Source organism: Poecilia reticulata, chromosome 21 (assembly GCF_904066995.2).
Source record: "Poecilia reticulata chromosome 21, P_reticulata-male-v2, whole genome shotgun sequence".
NCBI lineage: Eukaryota > Metazoa > Chordata > Actinopteri > Cyprinodontiformes > Poeciliidae > Poecilia > Poecilia reticulata.
Genome location: NC_088850.1, coordinates 17,939,492 through 17,955,661, shown reverse-complemented (window position 1 = coordinate 17,955,661; position 16,170 = coordinate 17,939,492). Strand labels below are relative to the sequence as shown.

General features: G+C 39.7%; 1 protein-coding gene across 3 annotated transcripts; it reads left to right on the top strand.

Moving 5' to 3' along the window:
- The first annotated feature begins 492 nt into the window (after window positions 1–492).
- opn8b (opsin 8, group member b) lies at window positions 493–15,925 on the top strand. Of its 3 annotated transcripts, none has more exons than XM_008398280.3 (5): window positions 493–1,171; window positions 8,012–8,305; window positions 11,719–12,044; window positions 12,933–13,034; window positions 13,110–15,925. In XM_008398280.3, exons 1-5 carry the CDS (start codon window positions 1,102–1,104, stop codon window positions 13,275–13,277), a joined length of 960 nt encoding a protein of 319 aa, XP_008396502.1. In that variant the 5' UTR covers window positions 493–1,101; the 3' UTR covers window positions 13,278–15,925. The 3 variants fall into 3 exon arrangements, with proteins under 3 accessions (XP_008396502.1, XP_008396503.1, XP_008396501.1); XM_008398281.3 differs by having other exon boundaries at window positions 13,106–15,925; XM_008398279.3 differs by having other exon boundaries at window positions 12,933–15,925.
- The last annotated feature ends 245 nt before the right edge of the window (window positions 15,926–16,170 follow it).

The following is a 16,170-nucleotide window of genomic DNA, read 5'->3' as shown; positions in this document are numbered from 1 at the left end:
ACGTGTCTTGAATGCCTAATTGAGAGTTTAGTGGAAGGAAAAAATCCACAAGCAGCAGAAACAACTGCAGCCTTGTGACGCCCATACATTTGGGAAAAATTCACATGGCTTAGACCAAGGATGGGGAATCCTGGTCCTCGAGGGCCGGTGTCCTGCAACTCTTAGATGCCTCCCTGGTCCAACACACTTTAATCCAACAGCTGAATCACCTCCTAAGTGCAGTCAAGGTGTCCAGAGTCCTGCTCATGACGTCATTATTTGACTCAGGTGTGTTGAAGTAGAGACACATCTCAGAGTTGCAGGAGACCGGCCCTCGAGGTCTGGAGTTGTCCACCCCTGGCTTAGACTGTGTTACGTTTCCATAGCTGATTTAATGAAGATGACATCACTTTGCTTAATTGGCCCGCAGACTCCCCTAATCTAAAGTCCACAGAGAATCTGTGCTAATGTCAAGGGGAAGTTAACTGCATAAATTGATTCAGGCAGTAAATGCTGAGATTTCTGCATCGAGAACGTTTCTTTTTTCCTTTTTTGTTGGTCTTTTGTCAAAATCTGATTTTGGGTATTTATTAGCTGTGAGCCAAATTCATCCAAATGAACCAAACAATGATTTCAATGTATCCTTCTGAGTTTAATGCATGTGTTTTTCTTTCTTTTCTTTTTTTTTGGTGACTTTTTATTAAATAAATTTACATTTCAAATATATTCCAATTTGTCGACCTTTCATATGAATTAAAGTGGTCTCTAGGGGGAGTGGAGGATAAACAGTCGCAAAGATCGTTTATGCGTCAGGAAAACATCGTTCTTCCCTCTGCTGAGTCACTTCCAAGAGGTTTGAGTCTTATATCCTCCGGAAGGTTAAGTCACACTATAGCACCAGAGGGAGGCTTCAGACGGCAGGGCTGCCGCTTTACGCACGACCTCCCCTGTTTGCATCTGGCCGGCTGTGCGCGCACAGCTGCAGCCTCCTGTCTCCGCTCCCTGCGTGCGGACAGATGGATGCGCAGCAGCACCTGCAGCCGCACACTTTTACTTAAACATCACACGAGGATCCTTCCGTTCTAAACAAACGCCAGTATTTTTATTTTTCCATCTTTCCAAATGGATATTTACGCCTCAGCGCTCTCACCGGCACTGGATATCGGCGCAGGCTGCTACCTGCTGGTTTTAAGTAAGTAGAAAAACGAATTATAATTGTTTTTTTGTGGTTTTTTTGTGTGTGTTTTTTTTTTTGTCGTTTATGCATTACATTAGTACTTTACTTTGTGAAAGCAAAGCAATTGCTTTGGCAACGACACTTTCGATTAAGCAAAAAAAACAAAACAGGTTTCTGTTGTGCTTTGGATCACGTTGTCACATGAGGCTAAGGTAATCGGTTCAGTTTTCTGCGTGTATTGATTATAAACGGATACAGTTCATCTGCCTGTTGAAGAAAAAAATTCCAACATTTTATCAGTTTTTGCCTAGTTTCAGGAATAAAGGCAGAATTAAGCATAAGTAATAAGGTGCAAAAGCCTGTCAGAATTTCAAAAACCATAAATTGAGCTGTTGGATGAGGTTTGATTTTTGAAATGAGTTTGTTTTTTTCCTTGTGATATATGTCCTTTCTAAGATATATTCAAGCAAAGAAAGAAATGTGATGAAAAAAGTCCACTTTTTTTTCCACCGTCAACCCACATCAACCACTTCATATCAACTACTATAAATCAAAGTTTAGTTGAAACCCAAAAGGCAATTTTAGCTAAGCTATTTGGCAGAAATGTAGGCAACATTTGGTGGAGATGTCAAGTGTTGTCCCAGATGTTTTTACTGCAGGTTGAGCCTCAAAGTGTTTCTTTGCCCCTACTTGAGGTAGAGATAGGGTTTGTAAAAAAGAGCTCCTTTCCACAATAGAATCAGAAGAGGCAGATGTTTACGCTTGTTTAATGCTGAGTGTTTTGCTGGGAGTTTGGGATGTTCTTGAGAAGGATCTGAGAGAGACTTCTTGCCATACAGTCAGGTTTGTTTCTGCAACAAGGCCTGGGATTCGAAGCTGATGGTGTTGTGGTTTTAATGGACCACAACATGAAGAGGCGGAGTACAAACATTTGGGTTGCATCTCTCTTCCATACAGACCGATGTTGTTCTGTTGGTGTCTTCAGACTATGACCTCCAGTCGGCTTTTCAGCAGATTGTTAAGCTGCTGGAATGAAAAGTCGTCAAGTCGGAGCTCATGGTTCTCAGCCAGAACGGGATGGATTGTTTTTTTCGGGTCTTGAGTCCGTCTCTACCTCTGGTGGCTGTACAGATTAAAACTTCTTGTGCAGCAATTCAGGCACTGCTCAAATCTGCAAAGGTTAATAAACGCTGACCCTAAAAGCAAAGCTCTCGATTTTACAAGTCGTGTCTCGTTCTTCCTTTGCACAAGGTCATAAGATGTGGATAATATCTGACATGGGAAGATAATTGATGGATGCATCGACGTGTCATGAGGGTCGAAATTTTAGTTAAGATGGATTAAAGTAAGAATAGTGCACTGTGTGAACACAGTGCACAGAGGTTGATGACTCCTGAATGTTCTTGCTGATATCAGCTGAAATTACTCTCACAATAGCAAACTCTAATGTTAGAGATCAGAATATGTTGGCGTGACTCCTCGTCTGACAGTGAATCCAAATGTAACTTCAGTTACACAGCAGGATCTAAATCCTCCCTCCAGCGTGAGTCTAGTCATGTGACAAAGCTCCAGATGGAGGAATCGTAATCAACCAAGATGAGAGAGGTTTTGATTTACACATTACATCTGCCTGCTGCTCCGACACAAGCAGAACCAAAACGGTTTTTTATTTTTAAAAAAAATCATCTTATTAATTAGGTTTTCACCATTTCCAAGGACGTGGTTCACATAAAGTCAAATATTCAGCTTATAAATGCATTCTGGGACTCAGAAAAAGACAAATTATCCAGAGAGTAACTTCTATAAGTGAACTCTGAGGCATGTTTTTAAGAGACTTGGACCGCAGCACCACTTCGCTCGCCAACAGTCGTGTGCTCTCAGTGTTCTGGTTGATGTGTGTCTCAGTTTAACTCGATCCACTTTAAGCTTTATTAATAAAAAAAATTGACTAGTGTGCATTTTAATACAATGATGGGCAAAAGCCTGATTGAAACAGACCTTAAAAAGAAATGATTCAATAAAAAGTGTAACAATAAACTAACCTCTTCAGCTCAACCGAGTTTAAAATCAGGGAAAAATAAATGTTGTATCTTAACGACCTTTATTCTGCGGTTTAGTAGATGGAAAAGAAGACAGAAAGAAGAGGAAGTTGTGCATTAACGGCTCCAGGCTTTGATGTAAATCCATGAAATCTCCATTGATGATTGCTGGCCTCCGTTACGCAGGACACCTGCTCTATCCAAAGTGGCACTCGGTGCCCCAGAAATAGTACATCTTTAAAATGTAAGATTTATTCATCTCTTGGGCAGGTTCAGATCTGATGAGCCATGGCAGGCTGTCCCAAAGCACAGCGGCCGCCTCAGTCCCCAGTGGTCTGCAGCTTGACCTAAGTGTCCTGCAGTTTTGTGTTTTTTTTTTTTTAAATAGAACAGCTCTAAAACAGTCACTGAGATATTTTTAAATCCTTTTGCTGCTGGATTTAGAACGCTAAACACAGCGAATGCTTTGAAATGAGATGTAGCAATAAAGTCAGGCTGAGCTAAACCTCTAGGTCAGCCTCTGGTGCTGGCAACGCGGGAAGCCAGTAAGATACGGATGCAAGTAACTCACATTCTCTGGCAAGACGCATCAGGATGCAGATCATGAAGTGTCTCTGTGACCTCTAATGGCCTGGGCGTTTCTATTTTTGAGCTTTGTGAGGTTTTAAGGTAAACAAGGGCTGTGAGCAAGAAAATGTTATTGCATTTTGTTTGTTTATCATGAATAAATAGTGAGAGGGAGACTGTTTTTCTTGCTTTTGTTTTTTCAGATTTTGAAATGAACGTACTATTGTGTGAAGCTTATGGAAAGAGACCAAAGACATATTTGTTTGTGTGCATGCGTACATAAGTACGCACGCACGTATGTATGTATTATAGTTGTTGCAACCCTGACTGACCTGAAATAATAACTAAACAGTTCAACTACATGCTTGAAATAACCAAAATTGACATTTATTTCGTGATGAAGTTGTTTAAAAAGCATCAAAGGCCATTAGAGTAAATTATGCAGCTGCCATTGTACTTGTTTTTAAAATAATAATGTATAATTATTTTTTTTTACCATTGACCTTTATGCTAATGCTACATCCACTCACCACCACCAGTGGATAATCCCTACCTGTCAATAGAACATTATAAAACAAAGGGATGTATTGATTTAATGGAAAGCTCCATAAACCTAAAATTAACAAGGATTTCCAGATGTTACTTCTGTTTCACTCCAGCCATTGATAAGAGAGCGTATGTACAAGCGCTAAAAACCCTTTTGCGTCCTTTTGTTGTCCTAAGCAGTCAAGCTAACGTTGTTTGTCCCTATCGATTCCCTCTTTGTTCTTGCTCAGTGAGTTTTTTAGAGCTATATTGGCTTAGTAACGCCTCCTTGAAAGTAATCCTCAGTGAGCTGGAAGTCGATTGGGCCGCTGAACTCTGAGCTTTATAGTCCCAAAGTGGCTCCTTGGTGAACTTTGGGGCTAAAGATTAATTCCAGGCTGTGGTAGAAAGTGTTAAAGCTTAATATCGCAGTTTTAAGGAACAAGACGGGGACATTTACTCTTTATGTGCCAGATAAGTCAGAAGTAGGTGTCTTGGAAAATTATTAATGTCCTTGGAACTTATTCCACATTTTGTTACTTTACAACCACAACCTTTGAGATAATTCATCGGTGACAGTTTATTGGCCGCAAGGCTGGAGATGACAGTGGGCTTCCAGACACCAGACTCCCTGTGTTTAGGATGATGCACAGTTTCAGTTTTTACATCACATACCATTAAGGCTGAAGCCCAGAAAGTTCAGCCACAGGAATGTTTGCCACATCAGCATAACGGGATGTCACAGTAAATGTTTGAACATCCTAATTAGTGTGTTATCTGTTGCTGCTGAATTAAAAAGCCAATTAAGTTCTGAAGGCGGTTCTCATTCTAGTTTTCGGACTGAACCCAGACTGAACCTCTAGTTGTTTGTGAAAAGTTAAAAGATTAGTCGCAATGCTGACCTTTTCAGTAAAAGGGGAAGAAAGATTAAGATGATAATAATTATGAAAACTGGACCTGAAGGCCTCTGCTTCATACTAAAAAGCAAAAGAGAACCGACACACAGAAGCTAGTTACATGTGATGTGCTGCAAACTTGTCAGGTCAAGATTCAAATATTTGATATGTTATTAAAAATTCAAAATTTTGTACGATTAACTCTAAAATTATGCCTTTACTTGGCTCACGGGTGAATGTGTTCTCTTCAACAGTTTGAAGACCTGGTTTGATTAAAGAAGGCAGCATATAAATAATATTTGTTAGCAGTTTTCAGTCTATTTTGCTACCCAGCTAGCTTGTATGTAACTTTTCTAATATTCTCATTTGTTAACGTTCTTTCTGTATTTCATGCTGAAGTTTAACTGTTTGTGGGCTAAACTAAACTAAGTCCACAATGTTTCAGGGTCCTAACACCGTCTCTGATGCACACCTAAAATAATTAACACCTTCAGGCATAGTAGGTACCACAGTGAACAGAAACGAAAACCGTTTTTGCTCTACTTTTGTGGATGTTTAGTAACACCATCATGTTCCTGCGTACACTGCCACCTATTGGAGAGCAGGTGGAAGTTCATCTTTAAACCATTAATCCACATGACAAGCAGTCAGCCAGAAATGACTAGCTGCTCTGGAATATCTGGATAAATACAAAAAGGATAGAAGAGGCATTGATTAACATCAGACGACTCAAATGTATGCTGGGATTTTTAGGAAATTATTGTGTTTTGAAAGGAAATTGCAATAAAGTATTTGTCCGTTGAAGTAGCCACGTGCATTTGTGGTTATGTTTTACTTTAGCATTTTGGGCATTTGTGTGATTACATTGCTCATGAAAAAAAACACTCCAACTGCAGTAAATGGTTCTGGAATAAAACGAGATTTGATAACAATAGCTTGCCATTTTTTTGTTGCCGAAAACAACTTGCAAGTTCAATTGTGTGCGATAAATGACATTGGAGGCAATATACAATTTAGCACAATGAGAATGATAGAATGCTGGAATACCCAGAAAAACACAGGCACAAGGAGAACATATCAAACTGCACTCAGAGTGGCCCGAAAAACCAGATCCACGTGGCCTTATCAGATTTGCACAACCGATGCAAAAGGATCAGACACTTAATCTGTCTAAAGTCCAGAGAATATGCAGACAAACTGTCTAACTTCCAGGACTCTGCCTCATGCAGTGAAGACGTAAACGCCAATGAAAATGTAGGACACTAAAGCAAAACATCTTGTTAAGTTATCTCTACTTCCTCTTCTAATAATAATCACCATAGTAACGGCGGCGAGTTGAACACTTTTCTGACGTCTGCTCTGGTTTGTCAAATGCCCCAATTAAAACTGCAGGTTGAAAAGAACAAGTGTGATCCTTGTAAGCTAAAGTAGTGAATGGAAATGGTTATTTTCCACTGTTAGACGTTTTCCCAGATCCAGATTTACATGGCTAAGGAATGTTGAAGCAAATCGTGTTGGGAGTTCTATAAATCTAATTGTGCTGAAAAAATAAAGCAGATTAGGGATTTGTAGTCATTTTCAGTTAGATTTGTAAATCTATTCAAGTTCTAAAATAGCTGTGAAACTCAGCACTCTTTTAAATCACGTTTTTTACCATAAAATACTAATAACAAGGATTTGTTATAGGAACAGCCATCGTCTAATCCTCTGTAAAATGACACCAACATCCACTTTCTTTGGGTTGCTTCTGGTAATTATGACACTGTGTTTTAATCTCTGGTGAATTTCGCTCGGCGAAAACGTTCTGCTTCACAGGAGGAACGTGCATATAGCACTTCCCACCTTGTGTGTTTGTTTTACACTTTCCTTCACCTCTCAGGGCATTACACGCTTGACTGATCGGCAGACTCTGAAAACAGACTTGGTATTTTGTTGAAGCCGTGATAGGGTGCGCTTAGTCATTGTTCAGGTTGTTGGAACAAAACAAAGTCTGGCGTCTCATAAACAAACAAACCGAATCGATAACCAGTCATAAATCAGCTCCTACTTGAGTGTACTGATTAGAGACGCATAGGGAAACTGTTTGTTTGCATGGATTTTAAGCTTGATCAGCCATCAGTTTGTCATAATACTCTTGAAATGAGATAGAATCAGCTTACATGTAAGTTTCCAGTAAGAAGTAGAAGCTTGTTTTAAGTAAATAATTCCTTAATATTGATGAAAAAGTACTAGTTCCACTGGCAGATGGAATTAGTCTCATGTCATGAGACATGAGATTATTTAAATCTCATCTCATAAAAAAATGTCTTTCTGCCAGTGAAACTAGTACTAGCAGTTTTCATGAATATTAAGAAATGATTGATCTAAAACAAGCTCCTATTTCGTAATGAAAAGTTACTGAAAGTTGATTTTGCCTTATTTCAAGTGTACCAAGATATTTTCACTAGAATTTAGATCAAAAATACTTGGTGAGAGTTTGTGTTTTTGCAGTGAAGAAGGTTTAATTTCACTGGAAAAGTATAAATGCGATAGGAATGTGCATAGAAGAACTCTTAAGCTATATTGGATTGGAGAATCTCAGCAGTAAAAGTCCCTGTGATGCAGCTAAAACCTACCAATGCTTTTCCCAAACATCTGCCCATCGACTGGGTCCGTTCCCTGTTCAGCACAAACTGAGTGCAGAAAGAATCTCATTGTGTTGTGGCTTAGCTTAGCCATTCCTACACCTTTTCTGACTCCCAACAACATCCATTTCTGAAAGATTACCCTACGAGTGGCTCTGATCAGACAATGATCAGACATCCGTCTCTGTCTCCCGTCTGTCTCAGCCGTGCTCTCCGCTGTGGGAAACCTGCTCGTCCTCATCATGGCGTTCAGAAGGTCGTCCCGGATGAAGCCGCCGGAGCTGCTCAGCGTGAACTTGGCGGTGACGGATCTCGGCATGGCCGTCACCATGTATCCCCTGGCCGTGGCCTCGGCCTGGAGCCACCACTGGCTGGGCGGAGACGTTTCCTGCGTCTACTACGGTCTGGCGGGCTTCTTCTTCGGCATTGCCAGCATCATGAACCTCACCATCTTGGCCGTAGTGCGCTTCATTGTGTCCCTCAATCTGCATTCTCCCAGTAAGTCATTTAAATTGAATTGAAATTCGTTGTTTTAAAGAAAGTTCTTTGCGGTTTGCAACATCAAACATCTGTTTTCGCAATCTCTGCAGTCCAGATTATTTAAATCTCATGTCAAATGGAGAAAACAGATGATTTCCACCATGCCAGTTCTGCTGCTTCCATACGATTTAAAAGTGTAAGTAGGGAGCTAGGAGTTGCAAAGCAAATGCACTTGATTAGCTGATAATCAATAAGACCATCTCGGTAGATGGAGGGGCTCTGGTAGGTTACTTCTCCAGAGGTTAAAACAATGTCAAGGCTGACAAATTGCATCATTGAGGTCTGGAAGGTCATTTCCGAACAATAGTCAGTCTATCAATTTACAGCAAGAAAGACATTTAAGTCATTTTCCAATCTTCCCAGGAGCCAGTGGTCCAGAGAATTCACCCCAAGGTCAGTCTGTGCAATATGGCAATTTAAAAAAAAACCCCAAAGAGCTTCATCTTTAGCTCTTTAGTCAGCAAGGTCAAGGAAATAAGCACAAGAAAAACATTACCTTATATCCACTGTGGTTGTCCAGAGGCGTAAAAAGCCCAATGCAAACATGGAACCTGTTTAATGTTAAAGTTCATTATAGAACAATTAAGAAAAAAAAAAAGCTTGTTTTTAAATGGCTGCCAAGACAAAGCTGAGATTGAAGTGAATATGTGTGGTCATAACTCCCAGCTTTCATGTTTGGAAAAATAATAATAATAAAAAAAACTATAATAAAAAATTTACACATAGCATGAAAGATACAGAATATGCTTAGAGCTCACTGATCCAGGCCTATTCAACTTTTAAACTTTTACTTACCATCATGTGTGTCTTCATAAGAGTCAAGAGTGAACACAGCAGATAAGTACATGAATACAGGTACGACAAGAATTAGTGTTCTTTTTTAAAATGGGCTCATACATAAAACTGTTTACCTAAAAGAAGAGGTGTGTTCTGTTTCCTGCTTAATTTTAATGAATATGAAACCTCCTATTCAAGAAATTGCATTTTTATTTTGTCTTTATATATTTATGGCGTGTCCCCCCCCCCTTTTTTTTAAACTGCCATTTTAATCATAAATTAATCCTTTCATACATTTTTCCATGAATCTTTTGTTTTGCCTGAGTTTTAAGGATCAAGACAAATCCTTTAAGTAAAGTCAAATCGGTTTCTTCGGATTGTTAAAAGTTAGTGACGCGTGTAAAGGTTGACCATTGTTACTATTAGCATATTGAAGTTTTGCAAACCTCAAATCTCAGTTGGTTTCTTCTTCTTCCTCTCTTTTTTTTATATAAAAAAAAACTAACAAGCAGCATATGACTGCTAGAATCCAGAAAAGCCTTTTCAAGCATCTGTTTTGAAACAGTTTGTGACGTGAAAAAGCAAAGTTAGAGTTGGGTTATGGGTAACCAGGTCTAAAGAACGATGTCATCTTTTGCTTCCAGGAACATAAATAGTTTCTTGTTGAAATCTTATAAAGGAAATAATAAAACATCGGAACGTATAAACTTGGTTTGCATCTGTCGGACATTAGGGTGGCAGGATTTTGGCTCAGTTGTCATCAACAAATATTTAATGTCAAAAGGTCGTCAGCAAAAAATAGAGAATATAAACAACACGCTATCCAAAAAGTCAGGGTTTTCCTTTCGACTGACACGTGGTAACGTTTTGCCTCAGCTGGCGCATTCAGTTGCTTTTGTCAAAAATGAGATCGTCTCTGTCAGAGCTGCCAGAGTAACTCTGTGCAGAACTAAATCTGGGACTGAACCCCACAGAAAAAAGGGCAGACAACCACAAACATGCGTTCACACCTAGCAGAGCTTCAGAGTGGCCAATGCCACATGCGTGAGTCTGGAGTGTAGGAGGAAGGTGAAGCACACGGAGCAAACCCCACACCTGCAGGGAGAACGTGCATCACTCTATAAGCCAGGGGTTACAAAGAAGAAAAAAACAAATTTCTCGAGAAAACTGTATTGGCCGTACACTAATAAAACAGATGTAATTAGTTTTTAGCAGCAACAATGACAGCGTGGAGAGAGTGTCAGAGTTTCACCTTGGAGGAGGACTCATCAGCACACAGCTGCAGGGTAAACACGAGAGGGATGAATGGCGAAGCGACAAGGAGGAAATCAAATAGCCTCTTATGCGCAATTCTTTTGATGGCAGAAACAAATGTGAAGTAGCCTGTTAGGAAACAGATGGATCAAAAGAAATGTGGGGGTTTTTTTTTTACATAAAAAAAGGCAATTTGGAGAAACAAATGTGTTTCAAATCAATTCTGAATCCCACTCTGCGTGGTTTGGAACCATGGTTATGCAGTCGAATTATCATAGATTTGAATGTTGATGGGTAAATAGATGTACGATTATGCTGCATACCAACGATTACAATGTTCGGTCGGTTGTGCCATTATCGTTTTGTCCGTTTGAATCTAGATGTTAGTTTGGTTATTCTCAACAGCATAGAGGTAATTTGCATTTATACCAACAAATCCCCAGCTTGGATTTCACACAGATGCTTCTTTACACTTTCCCAGTTAAACACGTTGCGTTCCAGTTCCCTGGCAAGTGGGAACTCGGGGCACCGGGTCTGACGTCAGACTGTTTTCAGTAGCTCTTACAAGCGTCGTTTTAAACGTGACTTTCCAGAAGCAAACGCCACTTTTAATTTGCTCAGTTTAGAGTCGTGTGTGACGCTGATTGAAGATGTGCTCTTACACGTGTGTCTTGTGAAATAAACACGCTTCCCATCAACATCCTAATGTGGTTGATGTGAGGAGCGGCCATATTGAAGCGCAAAGTCAACCTTACCTTATTTCAAGCAGACAAAAAGTAAAAACAAGAAAAAAAATCTAATTAAAACAAATGACCGACCATGCCCATTGACATTCAATTTTACATTATGATTTCCTGCCACTCTCAAACTCAGAACCTGCAAACGTTTAAATCTCCCAACACCAGATAAACTCTTCAATTATTCGCACATTGAACGACACTTGCACATCACATTCTCATCCTTTAACGTGCAATAATTTACAAATTTTTAATATCATCAATAGCATTTTTGGTCCTATACAACATATTTCCCAATAAGCTCCTACGTCTGTCAGCTGAAAACGACCTTTTTGTGACAACTCGTGCATTCTACAAATGAAATCAGTTTGTTTTTGTCGACAGAGACGTGTAAGCTAATAAATTAGGGGCGGCCATAGAAAACTGTGTGAATGCTGCTATGATTCAAATTGATTTCACGGGTTGCAAAGAAAGTTGTATTTCCATTACTTCGCAGACGTTTCTTTCCAAAATGATTCTGGTTGTACAATTAAAGTGAAAGCCTGTGTCTGTTGTACAACTTGATAAAAAATACCCAGTATCTCTCTCTCTCTCTCTTTGCAGAGGAGAAGATCAGCTGGAAGAAGGTGAAGATGCTGTGTATGTGGACCTGGCTGTACGCTCTGATCTGGGCTCTGTTCCCCATTCTGGGCTGGGGCCGGTACGGGCCGGAGCCCTTCGGCCTGTCCTGTTCGCTCGCCTGGGGACAAATGAAACACGAGGGTTTCTCCTTTGTCGTCTCTCTGTTCTGCGTGAACCTGCTCGTGCCGAGTGTCATCATCATTTTCTGCTACTTTGGCATCGCCATAAGGCTCTACTTCACCTACAAGAAGTCGACGAACAGCAACCACATCCCCAACATCGTCAAACTCCATCGGAGGCTTCTGATAGTAAGTTACTCCGCGCCGACACGACTGTGACCGATTCGGCGTCTTTGTCAAAAGTTAAGCCCACGTGCGTCTTGAAATTATTCGTTTTCCTTTCTGAAAGATGCTGTGTGCATATTATCTAGTCTCCCTCTCCCTGATCATCCCGCCCCAAAAATCCAGTCCAACCAAATGCAGCTTAATCTCAAATACAAATGTCCCGTGAACGTCTCAGATGTCTGCTAGAGAACATTAGTCAACAAACGGCATCATGAATTCAAGGTTAATAAAACAAAGGTGTGTTTTCTATCCCAAGAATCTTCAGTCTGACTGACTTGCTCCGCTCAATGAGGACCGGTTCTATCCTGAACATGGTTTTAATGTAGGGACAGAATTTTAAAAGGAATATATTTGAACAGATAAATTTGTTGAGAAAATATCAAGCAATCCTCACTGGAACACAGAATCATTTCACGTTCCTGTGCTAACCCCCTGCAATCTTTTGTTTTGTTAAGCCAGGAGTGAAAAAAAATACCACAAGGTTCCAGCAGACGGTGTTTTTGCTGAGCAACACTAACGGCTCTGGGATGCGACAGCCCAACAGTATTTGCTACAGCTGTAGTTTAGATCATCCCGAATTCATTTTTAGTCTGCATATAGTATGACAAACATAATGCACACATTTTAACTAGCGCAAAGTGTTTTGGGAATTTGCTGGTAAGAATCACATTGTCTAGACCCTTAAACCAAAAACAACAACAGAAAAGTGTGAGTTCAGCTAAAATAATAATAAATGTAAATATTTTTTCACAAGCCCAAAAGACGAAAAACATTAACCACTAAAGCATTTATATTATATTTTCAGATGCTGCAGTGGGATTCTTTTTCACCGTCTCTGATGTTCTGTTGCAGATTGCCGTTTTGATCAGCGTAGGCTTCGTAGTTTGCTGGACGCCCTACGGCTTGGTAAGCCTGTGGTCCGTTTTGAATGACAGCAGCAAAATCCCACCCGAGGTCAGTCTGCTGCCTTGCATGTTTGCAAAGAGCTCCACCGTGTACAACCCATTGATCTACTACTTCTTCAGCCAGAGCTTCAAAAAGGAGGTGAAGCAGCTGCCGTGGCCGTGCCTGGGCTCCCACGCGTGCCAGGTCTCCAACAGCGTCAGCGAAAACAACATTTACATGGTTAGCGTCAACCTCAAGTCCAAGGAAGTAGCGCGGGAAACCGAGCAGGAGATCACCGAGTCGAGACAGTGACTTTGTTGTGTTGCGAAGGAAATCTAACAATAAGACTGAGCCGAGATGAGTTGTCGGAGGTCTCGTGATTCTGGAATGGAAAGGTGTCCAGGTAGCCAGGTCCTTAGACAGACGGGCATGATGGGTAAAAAGGATGGGGTTAAAAACTCTGAATGTTCTAACAGCAACAAAAATATTTTTAAAAAGTGTCCAATTCAGTCCTGGAGTTGGGTTATCTGACATCTGAGTAAATCGCATTTATACAAGTAATGATCAAAATCTGCAGGTTTGAGATGTTACGGTACATTTAATCTCACAGAGAGAAGATGCTGCACAGCAAGAGTTCAAAGCCAAATGCCGTACAGAGAAATATAACGGGAAACTTACAAGAACTGCCAGAGAAAGTGGAAATGTTTACTTTATGGACTTTGTTTTTTTTATGTTGTGGAGGAGTTGTGCTTCTGTGTGCGTCGTGTGTTTAAACAATACGGTAGCTGTGCTGTCCTTGAAGGCCACACGGAGCCCGTTTCCCAACGGCGGTTCATGCAAGAACGCAAGATTGTAAAGAAGCTGCTGTTATTCTGTCTGAGCCTTGTGTCATGATGTGTAAATGTACAACAACTTTCACAACTTGAGTGGTATGTAACTTTAAAGGCACCATCTAAAACTGGTTTGTGTTGTAAAAATGAAACTCTGCTCTTAAAAGCTACATTTTTGGAGAGGTGAATGTTGAAGTTACTTCTGAATAGCACAATCAATAACATAAAGGACGCCGTGGTTCTGCTTTTGTATCAGTTTGACAGTAGTCAGAAAAGTGAAATATCATTACTTTTGGGTTACACTTTAAGTGTTTTGTTGCTGAAGTGACAGTAGCTATTTATGTAGTCGTTGGAAAAACTCCAAAGATGGTGTCATGGCATTAAAAAAAACAGCAACTTTTCTAGCTGCGCTGACTGTGGCATAGTGGCAAAAATGCAGGTGAATCACAGAAAATAATTTGTTAAAAAGCCGTGGTTGACACATACATTTGATTTGTCACTTTGCCTTTGTTGTCCGGAGCAAATGTAGTGTAACCGAACGCATCAGAATTGATCAAATAATGAGGTATTGCATGTCTAGACGATTAAAACCATGCAGAATTTACCAACACCATGCTTACACTGTCTTACTGCTAATTTTAATAATATAAATGTTTTCTGCACTAACTACTCATAAACTGAATAAGAATACTTTGGTAAATAAAAGGAAAATAGTTGGTTTACGATGAGGTTGCTAGTTCCATCTTCACCACTAGATGGCAATAATAGCAACACACAGCACCTTTAAACAGATTTGGGGTTTTTCTCTCCTGCTGAATATAGATTTCACCTCCATCATCATAATTTTCATCAGTTTAATCTCTTTTTTCTACTTTGGAAAAACAAAATAATATTACAAAGTATTCACTTAGTAAAATCTGTCCAAACCTTGTAGAAGAATTTGCTTGCTGCATTCTGACCTGAACAGCCCTGATTTATTCATTTTTTTGTTTGTTTGTTTTAGGTTTTCTGTTTTATTCACTCTTTGTATTGATCATAAAGAGTTTATGGTACAATCAGGCTGAACCACATTATTACAGTGAAACCAGATAAGCACATTAGTGAGGTAAACGTGTTTTGCATGTACTATTGACAAAGTGTGTCGCTTTTGAGTTTCTGTTCTCCATAATTTCCCTTCTGCATTGTTACCTGTATCTTACCGTCACTGTTATGCACCATTATTGTCTTGACAATGTGCCTTTCAAAGCTATTCATTCTACTGGTTCACTTTCACATTTTGTCACAGTACAATCACAACTCTGTACTTTGTTGAGATTTTATGTAATCGGCCAACACAAAGTTGTGCAGAATGGCTAAATAGAAGAAAAATAACAATAATTATAGCTTTTTAACTCCTTAAATCAAAAAGTAATCTGGTGACACTCATTAAATCTGAAAATGTTCCCCTCTGAAACTCAGGTGCAGGCTCATCTGTGAGCAACTACTTGCAAGTCTTACCACATTCTCAATTAAAAGTTTGGTCTGGACTTTGACTGGGACACGATCAGACTTTGTTCTTAGCCGTTTCGTTGTAGCCGTGACCGTCTGGTTAGAGTGTTGTGCTCATACTGAACACGCTACTTTGTTTTGGCCTGTGGCATGAAGACCCAATAAGGTATACTGAAGGTTGTTGTTTAATGTGTGAATACTTTTGGAGGCCACAATATAATCACCAATGAAAATATAAAAACATTCAAATTAAAGAGACTTTGACCAAACAAACCCAGTAAGCATAACTATTTTAGAAATGCACAATAAAATATTATTTACAATAAACAACATCTTTAACTTAACATAATTGATGGGAATAATCTTTATTTGTCTTATTTTTATTTAGATATGACATATATTTCATTTATAAAACCGAATCAACAGTATTGCTCACTGTCATATAAAAGGATCAGGTTCGGTTGAAGTTGTTTCTTTTTTAAAGTTGGGTTTTGTTAAGACATCCTGAGCAGTCACTAGTTTACCTACAGACAAGAAGTTTTCAGTCACACTAGCTTTGCTGAACGGAACTGCAGCTCATATCAAGTAATATGTGGAACCGAACTCCACTGTGGGTCAAAGAAGGTCAACCTGGTTCACCCAAAAAAAAAAAGACCAAAAAAACCCTGTATCTGTCAGTCCGCTTTAGATAACCCAAATCCAGATAGTGGACAAAAAATGCGCAAGAAAGATGATAAAAGTTACTCAGAATGTGAGGCAGGAGGAGCTGAAAGCTCTCAGAAATATGAGAAAATGTGGGGAAATGTATCCCTTCAGTATCTGTACTGTACTTTGGGTATAGATCATTAGAGCAGTGAAGGAGGCTGAGAAGCCGCTGCCGTCTGTAT